The sequence below is a fragment of the Cryptotermes secundus genome, unplaced genomic scaffold (genome assembly GCF_002891405.2).
Source record: "Cryptotermes secundus unplaced genomic scaffold, Csec_1.0 scaffold1266, whole genome shotgun sequence".
In the NCBI taxonomy this organism is placed as follows: domain Eukaryota; kingdom Metazoa; phylum Arthropoda; class Insecta; order Blattodea; family Kalotermitidae; genus Cryptotermes; species Cryptotermes secundus.
The window spans coordinates 184103-203363 of NW_019741993.1; the positions used below are offsets into that span (position 1 = coordinate 184103).

Consider the following 19261-nt stretch of genomic DNA (forward strand, 5'->3'; position numbering starts at 1 on the left):
AAGTGTCCAGAGTGGCCGTGCGGCTCCCGTTGTTCTGGCCCAAGCAACCAGCCGTGTGGTTCACCCAGGCTGAGGAGCAATTCACCTTGGCCAGCATTAGCAGCGAGCACATAAAGTTCTGCAGCCCTCTGTGCAGACGGCATCTCCAAAGTTGAGATCCAGCAGGCGCTTGCTAGCGTAGGTCAACCCACGGACAATGCAACACTTCGGCAGAAGATCACTGACCTCTCCCGCCAAGTGGCTGCACTCAGCGCCGGACAGGATCGCCTCCACGCCCACTTCAAGGAGCTCGACCCCAACCCAAGAGACCGAGGCCCCAGTCCCAAGGATTCCCGCCCCGCCTTCAGGGGCCGCTGGCCGGTCAGCAGATGCCCCGCCTGTGGTGACACCACATCCACTACCTGCTGGTACCACCGCCGCTTTGGCGCCCTGCTCCTACCACCAGCAGGGAAACTGACACAACAGACATCACCAGCGGTACACGTCTGCGCTACGATAGGCCTCCTCTTCATAATGGACAAAGTCAGCAAACGGTAGTTCCTGCTAGACATGGGTTCGGACCTTTGCGTGTACTCCCGCAAGCTCGTCTCTCGATGTAAGGAACATACCAACTATGACCTGTGTGCAGCTAACGGCACTACCATCCACACATATGGATCGCTGCCCCTCAGCCTCAACTTGGGCCTATGCCGAGATTTCACGTGGCAGTACGTGGTGGCAGACGTCATGCATCCCATCATCGGAGTGGACTTCCTATCGCATTTCGGTCTCCTGGTGGACTGTCGGAACAACCGCATTCTGTACGGGGTCACGACGCTGTCAGCCCCGGCCTCAGCGGCCGACGCACTGATCCCCAGTGTAAAGACCATCAGCAACGACACACCGGTCGACAACATCCTTGCAGATTTCCCGGACCTGACCCACCCAGCTGGATTCCAGTGCAAGATACGACACAACACCGTTCACCACATCAGGACTGTACTTGGCCCAGCAGTAACCTGCCGACCACGGCGACTGGCACCGGACCGGCTTGCTATTGCAAAAGCCGAGTTCGACACCATGTTGCGGGATGGTACAGCTCGCCGCTCAGGTTCCTGGTCCTCGGCACTGCACATCGTGCCCAAGAAAGACAACGGTTGGCGTCCATGCAGCGATTACAGGGTACTTAACTCCCGAACCATTCCTGACCGCTACCCTGTTCACCATATCCACGACAACTCCCATGAGCTTTTCGGCTGTTCCGTCTTTTCCAAAATTGACCTGGTGAGAGCCTACAACCAAATCCCTGCCTACCCTGAAGACATACAGAAGACCGCCATCACCACTACATTCGGCCTTTTCGAATTCCCATTCATGTCCTTCGGCCTGTGCAACGCCGCCCAGACCTTCCAGCGCTTCATGGACGACATTCTACAGGGACTCGAATTCTGCTGTCTTCTCCCGGTCACTCGAAGAGCACGAACAACAGCTACGTGCTCTCTCCAACCAATTCCAGAGGTATGGCATCATTATCAACCCAGCAAAGTGCGTCTTCAGAGCACCCGAGGTCACCTTTCTCGGTTACAAGGTGTCCGCCAAGGGTTCTGAACCTCTGGATGACCGACTGGCCCATCTCCAGGACTGTCCAGCTCCGAAGACCGCCAGTCAGCTCCGACGATTCCTAGGCATGCTGAACTTCTACAGGCGATTTCTGCCACACGCAGCGACCACGCAGGCACCACTGCACGACGTCCTCTCCGGACTCAAAGTCAAGGGCTCCCATCCCATCACTTGGACACCGGAGCTCCACAAGGCATTCGAAGAGTGTAAGGCGAGTTTGTCACGCGCCACTCTACTGGCCCACCCAGATCCATCCGCGCCACTTGCACTCGTCACAGATGCCTCCACGTCTGCCATGGGTGCCGTGCTACAACAACGCGTAAGGAACACTTGCCAGCCCCTCGCCCTCACCTAAAAAAAACCTAACCTTGCCCAAAAGAAGTACAGCGCCTACGACCGTGAGCTACTGGCTATCTATGAGGCAGTATAGCATTACCGCCATATGCTGGAAGCGCGTCACTTCACCATCTTCACCGACCGCAAGCCAATCACCTATGCCTTCCAGCAGAAGCGGGATAAATGCTCACCCCGACAGTTCAACCATCTAGACTTCGTCTCCCAGTTCACAACTGACATCCGACACATCTCTGGACAGTATAACGTTGTCGCCGACGCCCTCTCTCGCGTTGAGTCAGTCACTGTGCCACCACCTTACGACGCACTAGTCGCATCACAGGACAGCGATGATGAACTCCGAACACTCCTGGGGTCAACCACCGCCCTGCAGCTTGAGAAAGTACCAATCCCTGGTACCGCAGTCCCCATCTACTGCGACATGTCTACCGGGAGATCTCGGGGGTTCGTTCCGGTGCCTCTACGTCTCCAAGCGTTCCAGTCCGTCCACGATCTGTGGCACCCAGGCAACAGAACAACAGCAAAGCTGGTCGCACACCGATTCGTGTGGCCAGGCATGCAGAAGGATTGCCGCACCTGGGCATGTGCTTGCCAGTCCTGCCAGCACTCCAAAGTCTCCCACCACATAGTCACTCCTATGGGCAACTTTACACCACTGGCAGCCCGTTTTCTGCACGTTCATATCGACCTTGTGGGACCCCTTCCGACATCAGCAGGCTACACATACTGCCTCACTGCAGTCGACCGTTTCACCCGCTGGCCAGAAGTCGTCCCCATTCCGGACATCACAGCCGACACAGTGGCACGCGCCCTACTGAATGGCTGGATATCACGCTTCGCTTGCTCGCAGACGATCACCACCGACCAGGGACGCCAGTTTGAATCACAACTCTTCAAATCCCTTGCCAGGCTGTGCGGCATCCAGCTTTCATGTACAACCGCCCACCACCCAGCAGCTAACGGACTCGTGGAACGCTTCCACCGGACACTGAAGGCAGCCATAATGTGCCTCGCGGACCAACAGTGGACCGAGGCGCTTCCCCTGGTTCTCCTCGGAATCCGCACTGCATTCAAGGAGGACCTGCAAGCATTGGTAGCTGAGCTCGTGTACGGCGAGCCTTTAAGAATCCCTGACGTGCTACTAACTCCAGGTGCCAACCCCGCGGATCCAGCGCACATCATCACAGAGCTCTGCCAGCATGTGGCCCGCCTCCGACCAGTCCCAGCAACACGCTACGCCTCCCCCAACTACTTTCGTGCACAGTGACCTTGAGAAGTACACCCACGTCTTCTGTCAACACGCCGGGCTTTGGAGCCCCTCTAGAGCTGCCCCTACTGGGTCCTGTCACGGAAAGATGATGCAACTCCTCGTGCGCGGAAGGCACGTCACTGTGTCAGCCAACAGGGTCAAGCCAGCCTACATCCTACAAGAGACTGACCGCGGGAACAGCATCAACCCACCAGCCGCAGCGACCCCGACCATAGGACCACCTGCCATACCAACACATTTCCTTACAAGGACTACACGCTCTGGGAGCCACATCCATTTCCCCTCTCGCCTGAACATATGAGCATCAATTTTCGCGAGGGGGGGAGTGATGTGGGAACCCCCACATACTAACACGCAGCTTCGTCTAACAGACAGCATTCAACTTCTGTTCAAGCCAAGTCAATGTCACATTGCGGCCAGCACTCATATTTATACAGCACTCGATGTCCAGCCCACCTGTAGATCATCACATGCGCTAGCCAGTCAGCGCTCACAATCGCTACTGCAACTTTAGCTCCGCCCAACAAGCATGGTATAAAAGGCGGAGCTCAAAGCTCGCTATCATCAGTTCTTCGATCGTCCTCACTACGACAAAGAGAGCTAACGCAGCTACTCTGACCCCATGAAGCAGCAACAGCTCTCCAGCAACTGTGCCGAGACAACTGCTGTCATCATCCGCACCATAGGCAGCTGTTCCTACCAGCGCATGCAACACCGCATTACCGGCTAGCCAGACCAGCTGAACGGCCATAAAGAAGACCTGGTCTGCTACAAAGCAGCTAACGCTACTAGTGCAAGCACGGTCAAACAAACGGCCCTTTTCAGGGCCCGCAAACTTGCGAGCAACTATTCTGTACATTCGAGAATAACATATACAATTGTTATAGTTTTACGTGGTTGTCTCTTAGAACATCGACATCCCACAAGTCTTTCCCTAACACTTTCAACCACCAGAGAGTGGTATCACAGAGAGTTCCTCTGAGACTGGGCATCGATTATGCACGAATGCTGTATATTTACCTATTAAGGATGTGATCAGTGTCTTCTCATCCAGAAAAAATCAAGTGTATTTGTGAATGTTGCAATGTAGGACCAGTGGCAAGTTTACTGCCCTTAACCACATTATCATTACTAATTTCCTCTAAATTATCGTACCAAATTGTTGGCCTGGAAATATCTTCTCTGCCTGGTTTTGCACTGAAATATCTTAACAAAGTATTCATCCTTAGGGAATTTATTTAGTTCTGGTTAGAGTTGTAGTTCCTCATAAAATCTGTCTTTTGTATCATCACTTCAATCCTCAGTTTGGGTATGCACATTCAGAACAATACCAATCCAATTACCCATTAACACAGGTATCCCTTGCTTTATGAACACTTAATTTACAAATTTTCACTACAATGAAACACCTTAATCCTTACTTATTTTTCACTTAATGAACTTCATTTTCACCATAATGAACAACTTTACAGAGTCAAGGAGGATGAGATGGACAGGGTATGTAGCACGAATGGGGAGAAGAGGAATGCATTGAGGATATTGGTGGGAAAGCCAAAAGGAAAGAGCCCACTAAGAAGACCAAGACATAGGTGGGTGGACATTATTAGATCTGATCTTAGAGAGATAGGATGGAGTGCTATGGACTGGATTGATCTGGCTCAGGTTAGGGACCAGTGAAGGGCTCTTGTGAACATGGCAATGACCCTTCAGGTTCCATAAAATCCTGGGAAGTTCTTGAGTACCTGCACAATTGGCGGCTTTTCAAGAAGGTCTCAGCTCCATGAATAAGTAATCTACTTACGTTAGGATGGGGTGGTATGGACTGGATTGATCTGGCTCAGGTTAGGGATCAGTGAAGGGCTTTTGTGAACATGGCAATGAACCTTCGGGTTCCATAAAATCCTGGGAAGTTCTTGAGTACCTGCACAAATGGCGGCTTTTCAAGAAGGGCTCTGCTCCATGAATGAGTAATCAACTTATGTTCATAAGAAGTTTTCTGCAAGGGCAGAGAAATACATATGCCTTTGTATTTGGCAGACCTGCCGGTAATTTAATACTGTTTACTGTTGCTGCCACCCTGGTCGAGAAAACCAAGATTAACAGCCATGGGGATCCGTTGAGCTGACCACGTGACACCCTCTATCCGCAAAAGTTGACATTAACTTCACCGACAAGCGGAAGTAGCTCGGTTGGTATAATTTGCTTGCAGACTACAGGCCACGGAGTTTGTTTATTTTGTTGCTAAAACCATGGCAATGTGCAATCTATATTGTTTTATAGCTACAAAGACTTTTGATTGAGAGGCTTTGTTCATACGATAATGAAACTGCATCATTGCATTGCATCAGCTATGAGAAAGTAAACATGGATAATATAATACAGTTTTCTTTGCAATCATAGGTACCATAAACAAGTAATACCGTCTTTATTACTATGAAAACATAACTGAAAATAATGGGATATTTCTTTCGGGACTCATGAAGGAGTCGATGACCTTTAGAAGAACTGTAATGAGCAGGGCCCGGATTTTGATGACCTGAAAATATTTAAAAAATGACCTATAAAATGACCGAAAAAATCCAGAAAAATGACCTAAAATATGACCCAAAAATGTAATATGCAGGGCCCAGATTTTGATGACCTGAAAATATTAAAAAAATGACCTATAAAATCCAGAAAAATGACCTAAAGGAGAAACGAAAGAACATTTCACTTCCATTTTATTCACATTTCAGAAAACATATGAAGAAAAATGCCCTAAAATTGCCAAAAATGACAAGAAATACCCTTAAAAGTCCAAAAATTTACCAAAAAAAATACCACAAAAATGAAAAAATGACCTTAAACCTAAAAATGTCAAAAAAATTACCTATAAAACTTACATTTCTGTAACCAGCAGCTCATATCTGAGATTTATATATTTAAGAGCATCACATAGGATACAAGAAAAAAAAGATGACATGTCATCAAAATCCAGGCCCTGGTAATGAGAATACCATCTTCAACTTACAAATTTTCATCCTAAAAATAGTTTCCATGGAATGAGTTGCCTTCATAAATAAAGGGATTAAAAAATTCTATGGCCTGTAGTCTGGAAGCTAACTATACCAACGGTTGACTGCTGCTTGTCAGCAAAGTTAGTGCCAACTTTTTGTGGATAGAGGGTGTCATGTGGTTAGCAAAATTGATCCCCACGGCCATTAATCTCAGTTTTCTAGACCGGAATAAATCAAGGGATACCCATATCATATTGTGACATGATGGAACAGTTTATCAGGAGATGAAGTGTGCTGCTAGGTAATGGCTCAATAAACACATGTCTGTGGCAACGGATACACATGCAACAATAGAATAACTTTGATAGATTGTTTTTTCTATGCAATCGGTGCCAAGGACATGTGTTTACTGAGCCGTTACCTTGCAGCACATGGCTCCTCTTCTTAGACTATTCTGTCATCATGTAACAATATAGTACATCCACAGTAAACAATTCTACCCTTGTAACTACTGATATGATTCCCTTAGGTACAAAAAAACGCTGTCCCTAAAGGATGACTAGCATTCCATTTTTATAAACAAAATGTGTACTAACTGCTGGTTCCACACCATCCTTATTCCAGCTAAATGTAGGTTACTTTGTGCATGTGCGCATGTGTGCATGCACAAACACACACAGTAAAACCTCACTAATTTGGACTTCACCAATTCAGAATTTGTGATAATTTAGACCTCTTTTTTTGTGTGTGTGCATCATAACCTTGATGATCACATGGCTGCTACCTAAAATGTTTTTATGATTGATGTCAAAACTTAAATTTTTACATTTTATGACAAATAAATTTACTTTCCTTCACACAATTACTGACATTTATTTAAAGCAGCAAGGTTTGTGACAATGGACTATGCCTCCTTCTCCTCCTCCCCCTTCCCCTCCTCCTCATCCCCACCACCTTTAGCAAAACAGCCCTTTCCAAGCCACAGTCTCCCTTAGAAGACTTGTCTGAATCTGATCATCCTGCTTTCACTTCTTTCGATTTGACAACAATTTTTTCACAGGGTAAGGTCATCAGTCTTGCACTGCACTCTGCCTCCATCCTCAAGTAAAAGGTTTACTCAGTTTGGGCCAACCAACGGAGGTAGTCTCTATGAGTGGACACCAAAACCAACACAAGGCAGGATACATAAATCAAACTCAACATACACACCACCTGTGGGAATTAAGAACTACATTTCAAAATGCCACGTACATGAGGCCTTGCACCTATGACCCTGCATTAGGTAAGAGCCAGAGTCCATAAAATCAAAGTTCAATCCAAACAGAAACTAAAACTGAAGAGCCAAATTCTAAAATAAAATATTCTGAAATCAATGATATGACACTGTCTACTGACCTTTACAGACACAGATAAGACAAAGGCAGATACGCAACTAGACACAACAAGTATCAGGGATTAAAATTCAGGCAGATGACATTTCCTAAATCTCAAAAAGGACATAATAGCAAATAAACTAACACAAAAATGACACACCTATATAGCAAAAGGTAAAGTTGTCCTTGTACTTAATTAGTTAAGCACTATACCTTGAAACCATATGGGGGAGTGGAGTTATAGCTCCACCATTCTTGACCTCGGCCACCCATCAAGCACCAACAGAAAAATGGAACTTTCCAATGTAATCTAAACTGGGCAGAGTTGTAATTTTCTGACTCCCACTAAAATGACAGGAGTCCAGATGGGAGAGATATTAGAGCTGGGTTGACTAATCATATGAACTATAAGAGAAATGTCAGCTGATTCCTTGTACAGGGTCCGGCAAATTGACCTCCCATATTTCAAAAGGCAGTTACAAACAAACAAAGAAAGATACAGAAAAAATACTTTTATTTGTGAACAACAAATATGATGCTATTTTACATTACTTGGTTTTAAAAATTATTTCCGGTAAATGGCGTCCTCCATTGTTCACGCATTTACGAAGTCTTTCCCGGAATTTGTCCACAGTTCTTCGTGTCATTTCCGGTGGAATGGCAGCCACTGCCTGGGTGATTGCCTCCTTAAGTGCTTGCAGGGTTCTGGGGCGATGTTTGTACACTTGCGCCTTTAAGTGTCCCCAAAGAAAAAAATTACAAGGTGATAAATTGGGTGACCTTGGGGGCCATTTGATGTCTCCTCGCAAAGAGAGAAGACGTCCAGGAAACAACTCTCTCAGAATTGCTAAAGAACGCCGCGAAGTGTGAGCTGTGGCTCCATCTTGTTGGAACCAGGCTTGTCCTTCATGGTCCCCAACAAACTGGTTTAACTTAGGTCGGAGGGAGGTCTCGATCATGTGACAGTAGCAATTCAAAGTAACCGTTACCGTTAGCCCATTTTCCTTGAAAAAATAAGGACCCCACACATCAAATTCAGCAACGGAGCACCAAACTGTCACACGAGGGCTGTGAAGTGGTCGTTGGTGAAGTTCCTGAGGGTTTTCTGCTGACCAGTAGCGGAAATTTTGTTTATTTACAGTACCTGACAAGTGGAAGTGGGCCTCATCAGATGAAATCAAAACAGCGCCAGAGGGAATGTTCTGAAGAATGTCCTCACACGCAGCTTTGCGAGTTTCAAAATCTCTCTCACTTAATTCTTGGGTAACCATCATTTTGTATGGGTGCATGTGTCGATTTCTGTGCAAGATTCTTCTTACACTCCTATTAGACGATCCCAGGGCAGCTGCATGTTTAAGTGCTGAACGCTTTGGAGATTGCTGGATGGACGCTCTCACACGCGCCACATTTTCCGGCGTTGTTACGGTCCGAGGTCGGCCAGGCGATTTCTTTTTCAGTGCAGAACCTGTTGCTCTAAAGTTTTGATACCCAAACGTGAATAGTTTTTCTATCCGGAACAGGATCATGTCGGCCAAGTTCGAACCGAATGCGAAATGCTCGCTGAGTAGTAATCACCGATTCACCATTACGAATATACTCTTCCACAACAAACGCACGATGCTCACCGTGCCACGCCATTGCGACTACTGCAAATGGCACTTATACCGCTATCGATCGATACCCCCTCCGCCGCTGTATCCCCACCACAACTCACACAGCGCCCTCTCCAAATACGGGAGGTCGATTTGCCGGACCCTGTATTTCTTTGACAGCCTGCAGAGGTCAATGCTGGGCTGGCAAGGGACCCCACTTAACATGGCCACTATTCAGTTATTCCTGTTATGAAAATTACACATATCAAGGGTACCTTAAATATAATACATACTATATCCACTCTGGAAGCCAGAATGGTGCAGTCTAGTGACTGGCTACAAACTAGACGACCAGGGGATTGGAACTTGAGTCCTGTTAGGGTCAACAATTTGGTCTTCTCCAAGTCATATAGACCAGTTCTGGGGACCAATCTTCCTCCTATACAATAGGTACAGAGGGCTCTTTCCCCGGAAGTAAAGTGGCCGGAGCGTGCACCTGACCACTCACTACCAATCTGTGACGAGGCCAAGAAAATGTGGATCTACACATTCACTCCCCAATATGCCATCATGGTGTAGTGCTTTATTAATTAAGCACAGGGATAACTTTACTTACTATATCCACTGCCCCAGAAGTTTTCATGGCATAGTGGTTAACTACTGTAGTTAATCAGAGACAACTTTTGCCTTTAATTCCTTGAGGCAAAAAAAAAAAAGATGCTCGCAGTGATACAGAATTCTGATTGTTTGAACATATTTGTGAAGGGCCTTATGCAAAATCTCCAATGTTCAACACACATGTGATACCAATAAGCCGGTCTAGTGTATACTTGTGCTAAGTAAAACTGGATGTCATAAGAGGTTAAACAGTTCCATCCAGTGTGACTAGTAAAGATTTTTTGTATTTCAATTCTTCATTCCTACATGTTTCGGTCTTTACAGACCATCCTCAGAGGGACATCAATACAATCGGAAGTCACTATTACAATATGTTTTTGAATGCTAGACTATATACTCGTACATACGAGGGTTGGAACTTTAATAGTGGCAACTATTTATTTACAACTGACACAAAACAGATGCATGTTTTGAAGTTTTACTGTCCTTCAATGTAGTCACCAGCATTGTGTACAACCCATTGCAAGTGATGTGGAAGTCGTAGGATACCTTTAGCAGCACCTGTTGTGTTGATAGTTCAAATGGAGCAGTCTACTGCCTGAAGAATCTCTGGAACAGTTCTGAAGCGAATGCCATGAAGTGGTTCCTTTATCTTATGAATCAAGTCGAAGTCACAAGGGCTTAAGTCAGGATAGTATGGTGGATGGTACAGCATTTCCCAGACCCATCAATCGAACAAATCAGCCACAGCTTGTGCCTCATGCGGCCGAGAACTGTCCTGCAAAATGATGGGTGGGTTCTGCAGAAAGTGTTGCCGCTTCTTTCTCAAAGCTGGTCACTGGTTGTGTTCCAAAAATGAACAGTAATACTGCACACTGATGGTCTGCTGTCAGGGAATGGTATGCAATAGGATAACACCATCAGTCATACATGAGAGTCACCATAACTTTCAAATTGCAGAGGTTCTGACAAACTTTTGATTTTCGTGGTGACCAGTATTGACACCATTCGTTTGATTGGCATTTCGTTTATGGCTCGTACGAGTACAATTTGGCCCATGTCTCATCCAGTGTAATGATACGGCATAAGAAAGCCTCTCCTTCATGCTCATAGCGCTCCAAGTGGTTACGAGCAGCGTTGTGTCGTAGCCATTTCTGCATTTCCATCAAATCATGCGGAACCCAAATGATACAATTTTCTCATGCCCAGGCATTCCTTCAGAATGTGAAGCACATTCGCATGTGCTAATCCTGTCTCTTGGGCAGGATCACGACTCGTATGGCGTCGATCACTCTCCAGTAACGTAGAAAGAGCATACGTTTCTTCTTCACTGACACTAGGATGACCTGGCCGACGCATGTCTACCACATTTTGGCATCCCTCATTGAAGGCTTTTACCCCCTTGCCACTGTTCTGTAAGGCAATGCAGATTCCCCGCAAGCCTCTTGAAGACCTTGATGACACTGTCGTGCTGTATGGCCTCTGCCACATTCAATCTTTATCCAACTCTGTTGTTCCTGTTTCGAAAACATCATGATAACACTACACTATACTGCCAGCTAATATGAGTCTCTGTTCTTCTCGTCACTGCGCATGCGCATGATGTGGGAAGGGAGTGTCCATTTGCTCTGAGGTAAGGTAGGTATTATCTAACATGTGGTATAAGCAACATTATTTGGTTCCGTTGCATGGCATCTCCACAGCAGTGTTGCCACTATTAAAGTTCCAACCCTCATATAAAGTTGATAAAATATAATAGATATAAAATCTAATGTTTTAACAACTACAGCGGCTGTCTTAATATGTTAAAATATATAGAATTAGTTTGTTAAGATTTTTGTTGGAAATTGTAAACCAATTTGTTTCGTGTCTTTTTTATTATTTCTTCACTTGAAGGGGGCCAAATGTGTACCACCATGTAGTTCTTGAGAAGGGGATTCTTTAATGTCATCCTGTAGGTGTCCGTGGCGCACTGTATTTTAACATATTAAGACAGCCATTGTAGTTGCTAAAACATTAGATTTTATATCCATTGTATTTTATCAACTTTATATGTATACCGTATGTCCAAAAAGTATCCGACTTAATTTTTTTCCGCTGTAAGTAATGGCCAAAGGGGTGGGGAAACTGAGCATAGTGGTAGAAGGAACTTTCATGCGCATGTGTGATTTTTTGCTGACTCGCAACACTGCCGGATGCATCTGTGGCTGCCAGATAGCGAAGTGATGTAACATGTGTTCGTCGCGTTCTCGTTTCGCTCAAGATGACAGAACGCTTGGAGCAGCGATACTGCATTAAGTTTTGTCAGAAACTTGGGGATACCCAAGAAGAAACAATTGCCAAAAATTCAGCAGGCTTTCGGTGATGATGCAATGGGGGTCACTCAAATTAAAGAGTGGTTTGATCACTTTAAACATGGCCGTAGGTCGGTGGACAGGGAGCAGCGTTCTGGGAGACTGTCAACGAGCCAAAATGGTGATGTCATCAAAAAAGTGCGGACACTGATCATGGAGGACCGTCGTTTGGCCATCCGTGAAGTTGCTGATGAGGCTGGAATCAGCAGAGGTTCCACAAACACAATTTTAACTGAGGATTTGCCCAAGCTGCTTCCACTGGAGCACCAACTACGCCTTGAAGTCATGCAGGACATGCTGGAGTGCACCAACAGGGATCCTGAGTTCCTGAAGACTGTGATCACTGGTGACAAGTCGTAGGTGTATGGATATGACCCAGAAACCAAGGTCCAGGCGTCACAATGGAAGCATCCAACATCCCCTAGGCCCAAAAGAGCACGACAGGTTCGGAGCAATGTGAAGATGATACTGACTGTTTCTTTTCGATTACCGGGGTGTTGTGCATCATGAGTACGCACCACTAGGCCAGACTGTCAATAAGGAGTACTACCAAGAAGTCCTCCGCCATCTCCGTGATGCAGTTCAGCGTAAGAGATCGGAGCTGTGGGACGCACGCAACTGGCAGCTGCATCATGACAACGCCCCAGCTCATTCATCACACATGATCCAGGGTTTCCTGGCCAAGCACGGCATTCCGCAGGTTCGCCAGGCTCCCTACTCTCCTGACATGGCTCCTTGTGAATTCTGGCTGTTCCCGAGATTGAAGAGTCCACTAAAAGGGTGCCGTTTTGACAGCCACGAGGACATCATACAGAACGCGACGGCACAGCTGCACGCCATTCCGAAAGAAGCCTTCCAGAATTGCTTCCAGCGATGGAAGGACCGCTGGGCTAAGTGTGTGGAGTCACAAGGGGCCTACTTTGAAGGCGATTAGGTATTGTAACCACCCAGATACAGAACTTTTTTTCCCAGCCCAAGGTCGGATACTTTTTGGACAGAGTAGTATATTCTTACTTGCTTACTAATGGAGCTGAGCCCTTCTTCAGGAGAAGCCAAATCTGCAGCTACTCAAGAATTTCCCAGCATTTTATGGAACTCGAAGGTTCATTACCGTGTTCACAAGAGCCTTCCACTGGTCCCTATCCTGAGCCAGATCAATCCAATCCATACCAACCCGCTGGTATCACGTCTTACATTGTTCAAATTATCCCTATTTATGTCGCTTGGATCCTGTAACCATTGCAATTTGGCTTGTTTTCTTTGGTCTAGTAATTTTGAGTATCCTTCATCGAACCATGGCTTATGCTTCTTCAGTTCATAATAACCTGGACTCTTCTTGGAAGAAATTTTGATATTCTCTCTAATAGTTTCCCAAACTTTATTAACATCCACCTCATTGTCTAAGTTTTCCAAGGCCGCGAACCTATCTGAGAGTTCAACACGATACTGCTCTTTACCCTCTACCTCATTTAATTTCTTGAGATTGAACCTCTCCATATGAACTCTGTGCGCTGTTTGTTGGCTCACTGCCAGTCTTTCCCTATCCTTTGCCATCACCAGGAAGTGGTCAGTATCATAATCTGCTGCTCTCAATGATAGGACATTAAGGATACTTGAATGCTGTCTCCTATCAAAATATGGTCGATATGACTGTGTATCTTCCCATCAGGAGATATCCAAGTAAATTTATGGATGTTACGATGCAGGAAAATTGTACTTTTGACAGTAAGATTTTTTGATGTGCAAAGTTTACTGCTCTAATTCCATGCAAACTCTCATTCCCAATCATTGGCTTGAAAATGTCTTCCTTCCCTACTTTGGCATTGAAATCTCCTAGCAAAATTGTCATAGGGTACCTCGGGAATTTAGTAAATACATGTTCTAGTTCTTTGTAGAACCTGTCCTTTATGTCATGAATTTTATCTTCTGTTGGGGCATTAACATTCGTAACGACGATATCACACCAGCGATGTTTTAGTATTATATATGGTATCCTTTCATTAACGACATCTACCCTCCTAACTGCTGATACGATTCTCTTATGTATGAAAAAACCTGTACCTAATTCATGATTTTCATTCCTCTTTCCATAGAACAATATATATATATATATGCCTGCTGGAGCGATGTCACCTCTGTTCCATCTGACTTCCTGTACCCCCGCTAAATTTAACTTTTTTAAGATTTCTTCCGCCACTGAACTGAGCGAACCTGCCCTATACATACTTTGAACATTCCATGTACCATTTTCTTTGGCTTAGGTCGTTTATCCGAGGAATCCGTCTTGGTGCGAGGCTTCATGAGAGTTTTCTTGAAAAGTTAATTTTTACGGTGAGGAGCTGTTAGCCCCACGCATAAGCCCCAAGCTGGAGGACCACCCCTTGTAGGCTGTCCGTGGCTGCTTATTCAATATAATCGCAGCTTCCTTCCTATGTATATATTCTAGCATTCAAAAACATATTGTAATAGTGGCTTCCGAATGTATTTATGTCCTTCTGAGGATGGTTTGTAAAGACCGAAACATATAAGGGATGAAGGACTGAAATAAGAAAAATCTTTACTAGCCACACTTGACGGAACTCTTTAACCTCTTATGATATTGTTGGTGTGACAAAACAAATTGAAACAAATAAAAAATAAAATTGGATGCCTAACCTAAAAACTCAATTACAAAAGCCAGGTTCACATCCAGCACATAAACTAAATTCATTACACTCAAGTTACTAACCACATAGAAGTACATATTTATTAATACAGCCTGATAACGCAAATTTGTTTAAAGAAGCTAACAAAGCTGTAAACTTATTAACAACAAACATTTCTTTTCTGTGCGAAGTGCCTTGTCCACTAGAGCACTAGAGCCACTAGAGACACTAGAGTTAGTGACGCTAGTGACCGCTCTGAGGTGCTCTTAACGCTCTTAACGCTGTTAACCGCTCTCAACTGTTTCTTGGTAGAGGAGGTTAAATAACGTTTCGTAGGTTGGAGTCCCAATTAATTTGTGAGAAATTATCAGGACGAATCAGGATTACAGTGGCAGAAACATGTCGTTGATTCAGGTATGTAGTTGCTTATAATTATATTCTTTCATAGTATTACGACCTGTTTCTAATTTTCAAAATTAGTTACCATTTATTCGTTTCTGAAATAACAGAAATACGTGACATATTTCTGATGTCAGTAGATGTGTAAACAAAAATTTTTAGATCAGATTGATTCAAAATGATCCCTACAACTTACGATTGTCATTCACAGTGTCACATTGCACATTTAGAAATCTAAAACTTTCATGGTTAAACATATCTAAAAGTTAGAAGAAGAAATGTCTTTGTTATGTAACCTGCAGTGATGCAAATTCCTCCCACATGATTCTAGCAGCTGTCTTGTGCCCCATCGGCGTTTTCCTCATAATCGCATGCGGACAATGTAAACATTTATTTTGTGTGTGGGAAATATTGCCCAGAAGAAGTTTATGGAATTCAAGCAGTAATTTTTCTCAGGCCTCGCCACAGTTATGTTGATATTAGGCAGGGAAAGTAAAGTTTTGCTGGAAGCCAGGATGACTGAGTTACTGTTCTTAACTAGGCTTCTGTCACAGTAGTCAGGAAGTTAGGTTTTTCTTTTCTCTATAGCATTCAGACTGAATATAGGCCCCACACAACAACCCATTAAGTAGGTACCAGAGGGTGAAATGTCTGGGACATGGAACTGATAGGCCCCATCCATTTAGCATCAAGATTAAGAGTGGCTGGAACTATACCTCCACTACCCATACACCTTCTTGATGTGATGTCTAATTAAGCACAAGGACAACTACATCATTATCATCACTACCACATTACATGAAGTTTAATTGTTATCTCAGTCCTGTCAGTTGGTAGCCATATTGTTCATTTTGTAATAGGTCACTCTGTAGTAAGTGTTATGTGTTATGGTTCGTATACCCACTTCCAATTCTGAATGGTTATTTACTAACTACTTTCATGTAAATGTGATTTATGGTACCATAAAAACCAGTTTCAGTGTTCTGTATTTCATCAGTGTTTGGCCAGAAATGAAGCCCCTAACCTATACAAAGAAGACGTGATAATGCCAGTACCATGAGATTCACAAATAGCCAAAATCAAGTCAAAATTTTCTTATATTGTTATTTGAAGTAGGAGTGTATATCATGGCGTGTAAATTTCAGATGTCTTCTGCATTGTTTTTCCTGCATTTGGTTTGGGTTTTAGGCCTTTATGGTATGTCCACTTTTCCTATTATAGATCTCCCAATGACAGAACATGATCACATCTGCATATATATATATAGTTGATTGACTTAGATTTTTCTGTGATTAAGATTAGCTCTTTCAAATGGATCCGCCTAAGTAGGACCCCCTTCACCTCAGGGACAGGCACAGATCAGTGTTTATGAAACATTGCGCTCAGACTTTGTATGTGACAAATTTTATATCCAACCCTACTGGGAAACAACTGGATCTATGAAATGTAATTACAAATAAATAAATTCAGAATACAAGTTGATGGACAAAATCCAGAAACTTAGTGATAGAGATATGTAATTTCTGTCTTCCAGTTTCTCAATCCACTACTCATTGCTTGAGGAGTTACTTCTCTACAATAAAATTTCATAATTTATCCCCATTTAGGAAGGGAATTCTCATGACCCTGCACTGGTCCAGCAGACGTCACCAACACGGGTGAGACATAGCCACCGCCAACATCGTGCGAGTCACAGCCACCACCGACATCGTGTGAGACACAGCCACCGCCAACATCGTGCCCCTCCAGTGCACTCATCTCCTCCTTCCACACGACACTCATCGGCAGTGAATTCTGCTGGCACCAGCACTGCCTCAGACCTGCATGCTGGCCCATGGCTTTCACCTGCCTTTGAGGTAAGTCTGAAAATCTCCATGTTCAAAGTACAGCATAATGTATGGGAAGGGAATAATTTTAACCCTTCAGTGTTGTAGTCTGTGCATGGCATGCACAGACTACACTTCAACACTTGGTGTGCTTATTACCATACAAATCTATTCTTGCCTTGAGGAAATCTTATGAACTAAATATGTTATCATCAATACTGTGTGCTGTCCTGAATGCTGATTCAATGAAAAGTAGATTCTTTTGAGGCATATTGTGACCAGTGCTGCTTCTTGATTGGAATTTGTAACCATGAGAAAACATGTGGACAATCTATGACTTTGAGACGTGATGCTGACTCTAAGAAGTGTGTTATGACTGCTATATAGCGATCCATAAACAGTTCACTATATGAATGGTACTACTGTAATTCCCCTTTGTTCTTTAAATACACACCGTGCAGTCTGGTTTTAGCTGCCAAGGCCAGTCATGAGCAGTGAAGTGGCCAGCTGTGTTGTGTTACAACCAGTGGAGGATATTTTACTTCAAACTGAATCAGAATAAAGTTTTATTAGATTTGGAATTTGACACTGAAAATGGATGTTTGTGCTTCTCTCGATTCTGTGGTAAATGACAGAATCGAGAGAAGCACGAATATCCATTGGGAGAATTTTCAAAACTACAAGGGGCAAAAAGAAAATTTCTGAATGGGATGTTGTGTAGGAATAATACAAGGAAAAGAATAGATCAATTGCTAATCAGAATTCAGTTAATTGAGGGACTTTCTGCGAAATATGTTAATGCTGTAGAATACAAAGTGCTGGGTCGACATTCATCAGAAAAACAGTGCCCGCCTAAGAGAAAGAAATTTTATAAGCAAGATTCCACCAACTGTGAAGAAATCAAGACAACAGAAACGTCAAGTTGTGTGTCAAAAACTGTGTGATGAGGGACTCTGTGTGGGCTATTTTCATGACTAACACAACCAGCTGAATTTCTAAGATAATATTGTAGTATTATTTTCCTACTTTTTATAGGCTTACTGTGCCAAAAAATAATTTTAAAACAGTGTGGATCAATACACCAATTCTATATACATTTCTGAACATAATATGAACATTAGAAAAACAAAACTCCGGTTTTCCCAATTTATTACACTTTAAGTGAAATGTTACATTTACTGTTTTAAATGTTTAAATATCCCCCGTCCCAAGGAGTGAGTAGGAATTAAATGTTCTGCATCGTTGAAGAGCTAAGGTTTTCCTGCTGTCATTGCCGGACCAAGATGAAAACCAGTAATCAAAAAGGAATTGCAGAATTAAGATTGAAGTCTTCTGGGATGTGCCTCAACATAGTTTACTACACAGGTACTGTCTTTTGAGAAGAATCTACCTGGAAGGTGGAGGCAGCAAGTTACTCTGGTCGCTACTGCTCCCCCCCCATCAGAGTTGTGCGTTTCCGTATGCTGCCATGCCACTCGGTGACCATAAGCCAGGAGTGAATACAAGTCGTCAGAATATGCAGGATGAGTGGTCAGTTCAGGTTTATTGTATTCATTTTTTATTCTTTCAGTCTTCCGTCTCTCTCTGTCTCTGTTTCTTTATGTAACTAAAAATAAAGTTACTCGATATTTTGCTTGTATATACTGTATTATACATTACATACATACAGATTAGAAGTTATATACAAAAGTATGTACTTAATGGCAGTTTAAGTGTGATTTTGGTTTATGCACCATCTTCAGGCATACTCCCCATGTAAGATGCAGCTCCACTCTAAACGTTAAACTGAGGAACACGCTATAATACTGCACATTTCAGTAACCAGAAAGGTGCTGAGTTGGCAATAAAGCCCACAACTTCAGCCCTCAGGATGCGATAACTTGCTCTGCGGTCATGGCTGTCCCGCACAGAAGCTTGACCAAAATTACAAAATATTTTTGAGATAATATATACACCCATAGACCCAACCTGTGGAGTGGGCATAATGAAAAGTAAGGGGAGTATGGCTAGAAGTAGCAGGACGGTGGTTGCAGTTGTCATTGTGGGATTGGGAAGTGTGTTTCACCATGACTAAAATCTTGTTATAATGCATACACACCCTGCATTCCTTACCATAGTGGACCTGCTAGAATCCACTGCATGCCCTGTTGAGGGCAGGCAGGAATAAAGGCACAGACAGTATCTTGTACGCATTCTTTGATTTGCATCAGGGGTCAGGAAATAGTTGGCTACTGG

General features: G+C 44.1%; 2 protein-coding genes across 4 annotated transcripts in view; one reads left to right on the forward strand and one right to left on the reverse strand.

Annotated features, from left to right (window-relative positions):
• The window catches only part of LOC111872975 (39S ribosomal protein L21, mitochondrial), a 34959-nt gene extending 19914 nt beyond the window's left edge, over nt 1-15045 (reverse strand). For 2 of the 3 annotated variants that reach the window (XM_023867311.2, XM_023867310.2), the window contains exon 1: nt 14885-15045. In XM_023867311.2, the coding sequence (XP_023723079.1) occupies nt 14885-14975 (91 nt within the window). In that variant the 5' untranslated portion in view covers nt 14976-15045. Of the gene's footprint in view, nt 1-14811 lie in introns of all 3 variants that reach the window. The other variant, XM_023867312.2, reaches the window with a different exon arrangement.
• Nucleotides 15046-15118: 73 nt separating this feature from the next.
• On the forward strand, nt 15119-19255 carry LOC111872978. Its single transcript, XM_023867313.2, has 3 exons — nt 15119-15215; nt 16808-17056; nt 18392-19255. Exons 1-3 carry the CDS (start codon nt 15201-15203, stop codon nt 18506-18508), a joined length of 381 nt encoding a protein of 126 aa, XP_023723081.1. The 5' UTR covers nt 15119-15200; the 3' UTR covers nt 18509-19255.
• The last annotated feature ends 6 nt before the right edge of the window (nt 19256-19261 follow it).

Excerpts from the sequence above, each read along its gene's own strand:
- LOC111872978 (XM_023867313.2), top strand. Across the intron at positions 17,057-18,391 it reads GGCTTTCACCTGCCTTTGAG|GTACTGTCTTTTGAGAAGAA; the intron begins GTAAGTCTGAAA and ends TTTACTACACAG.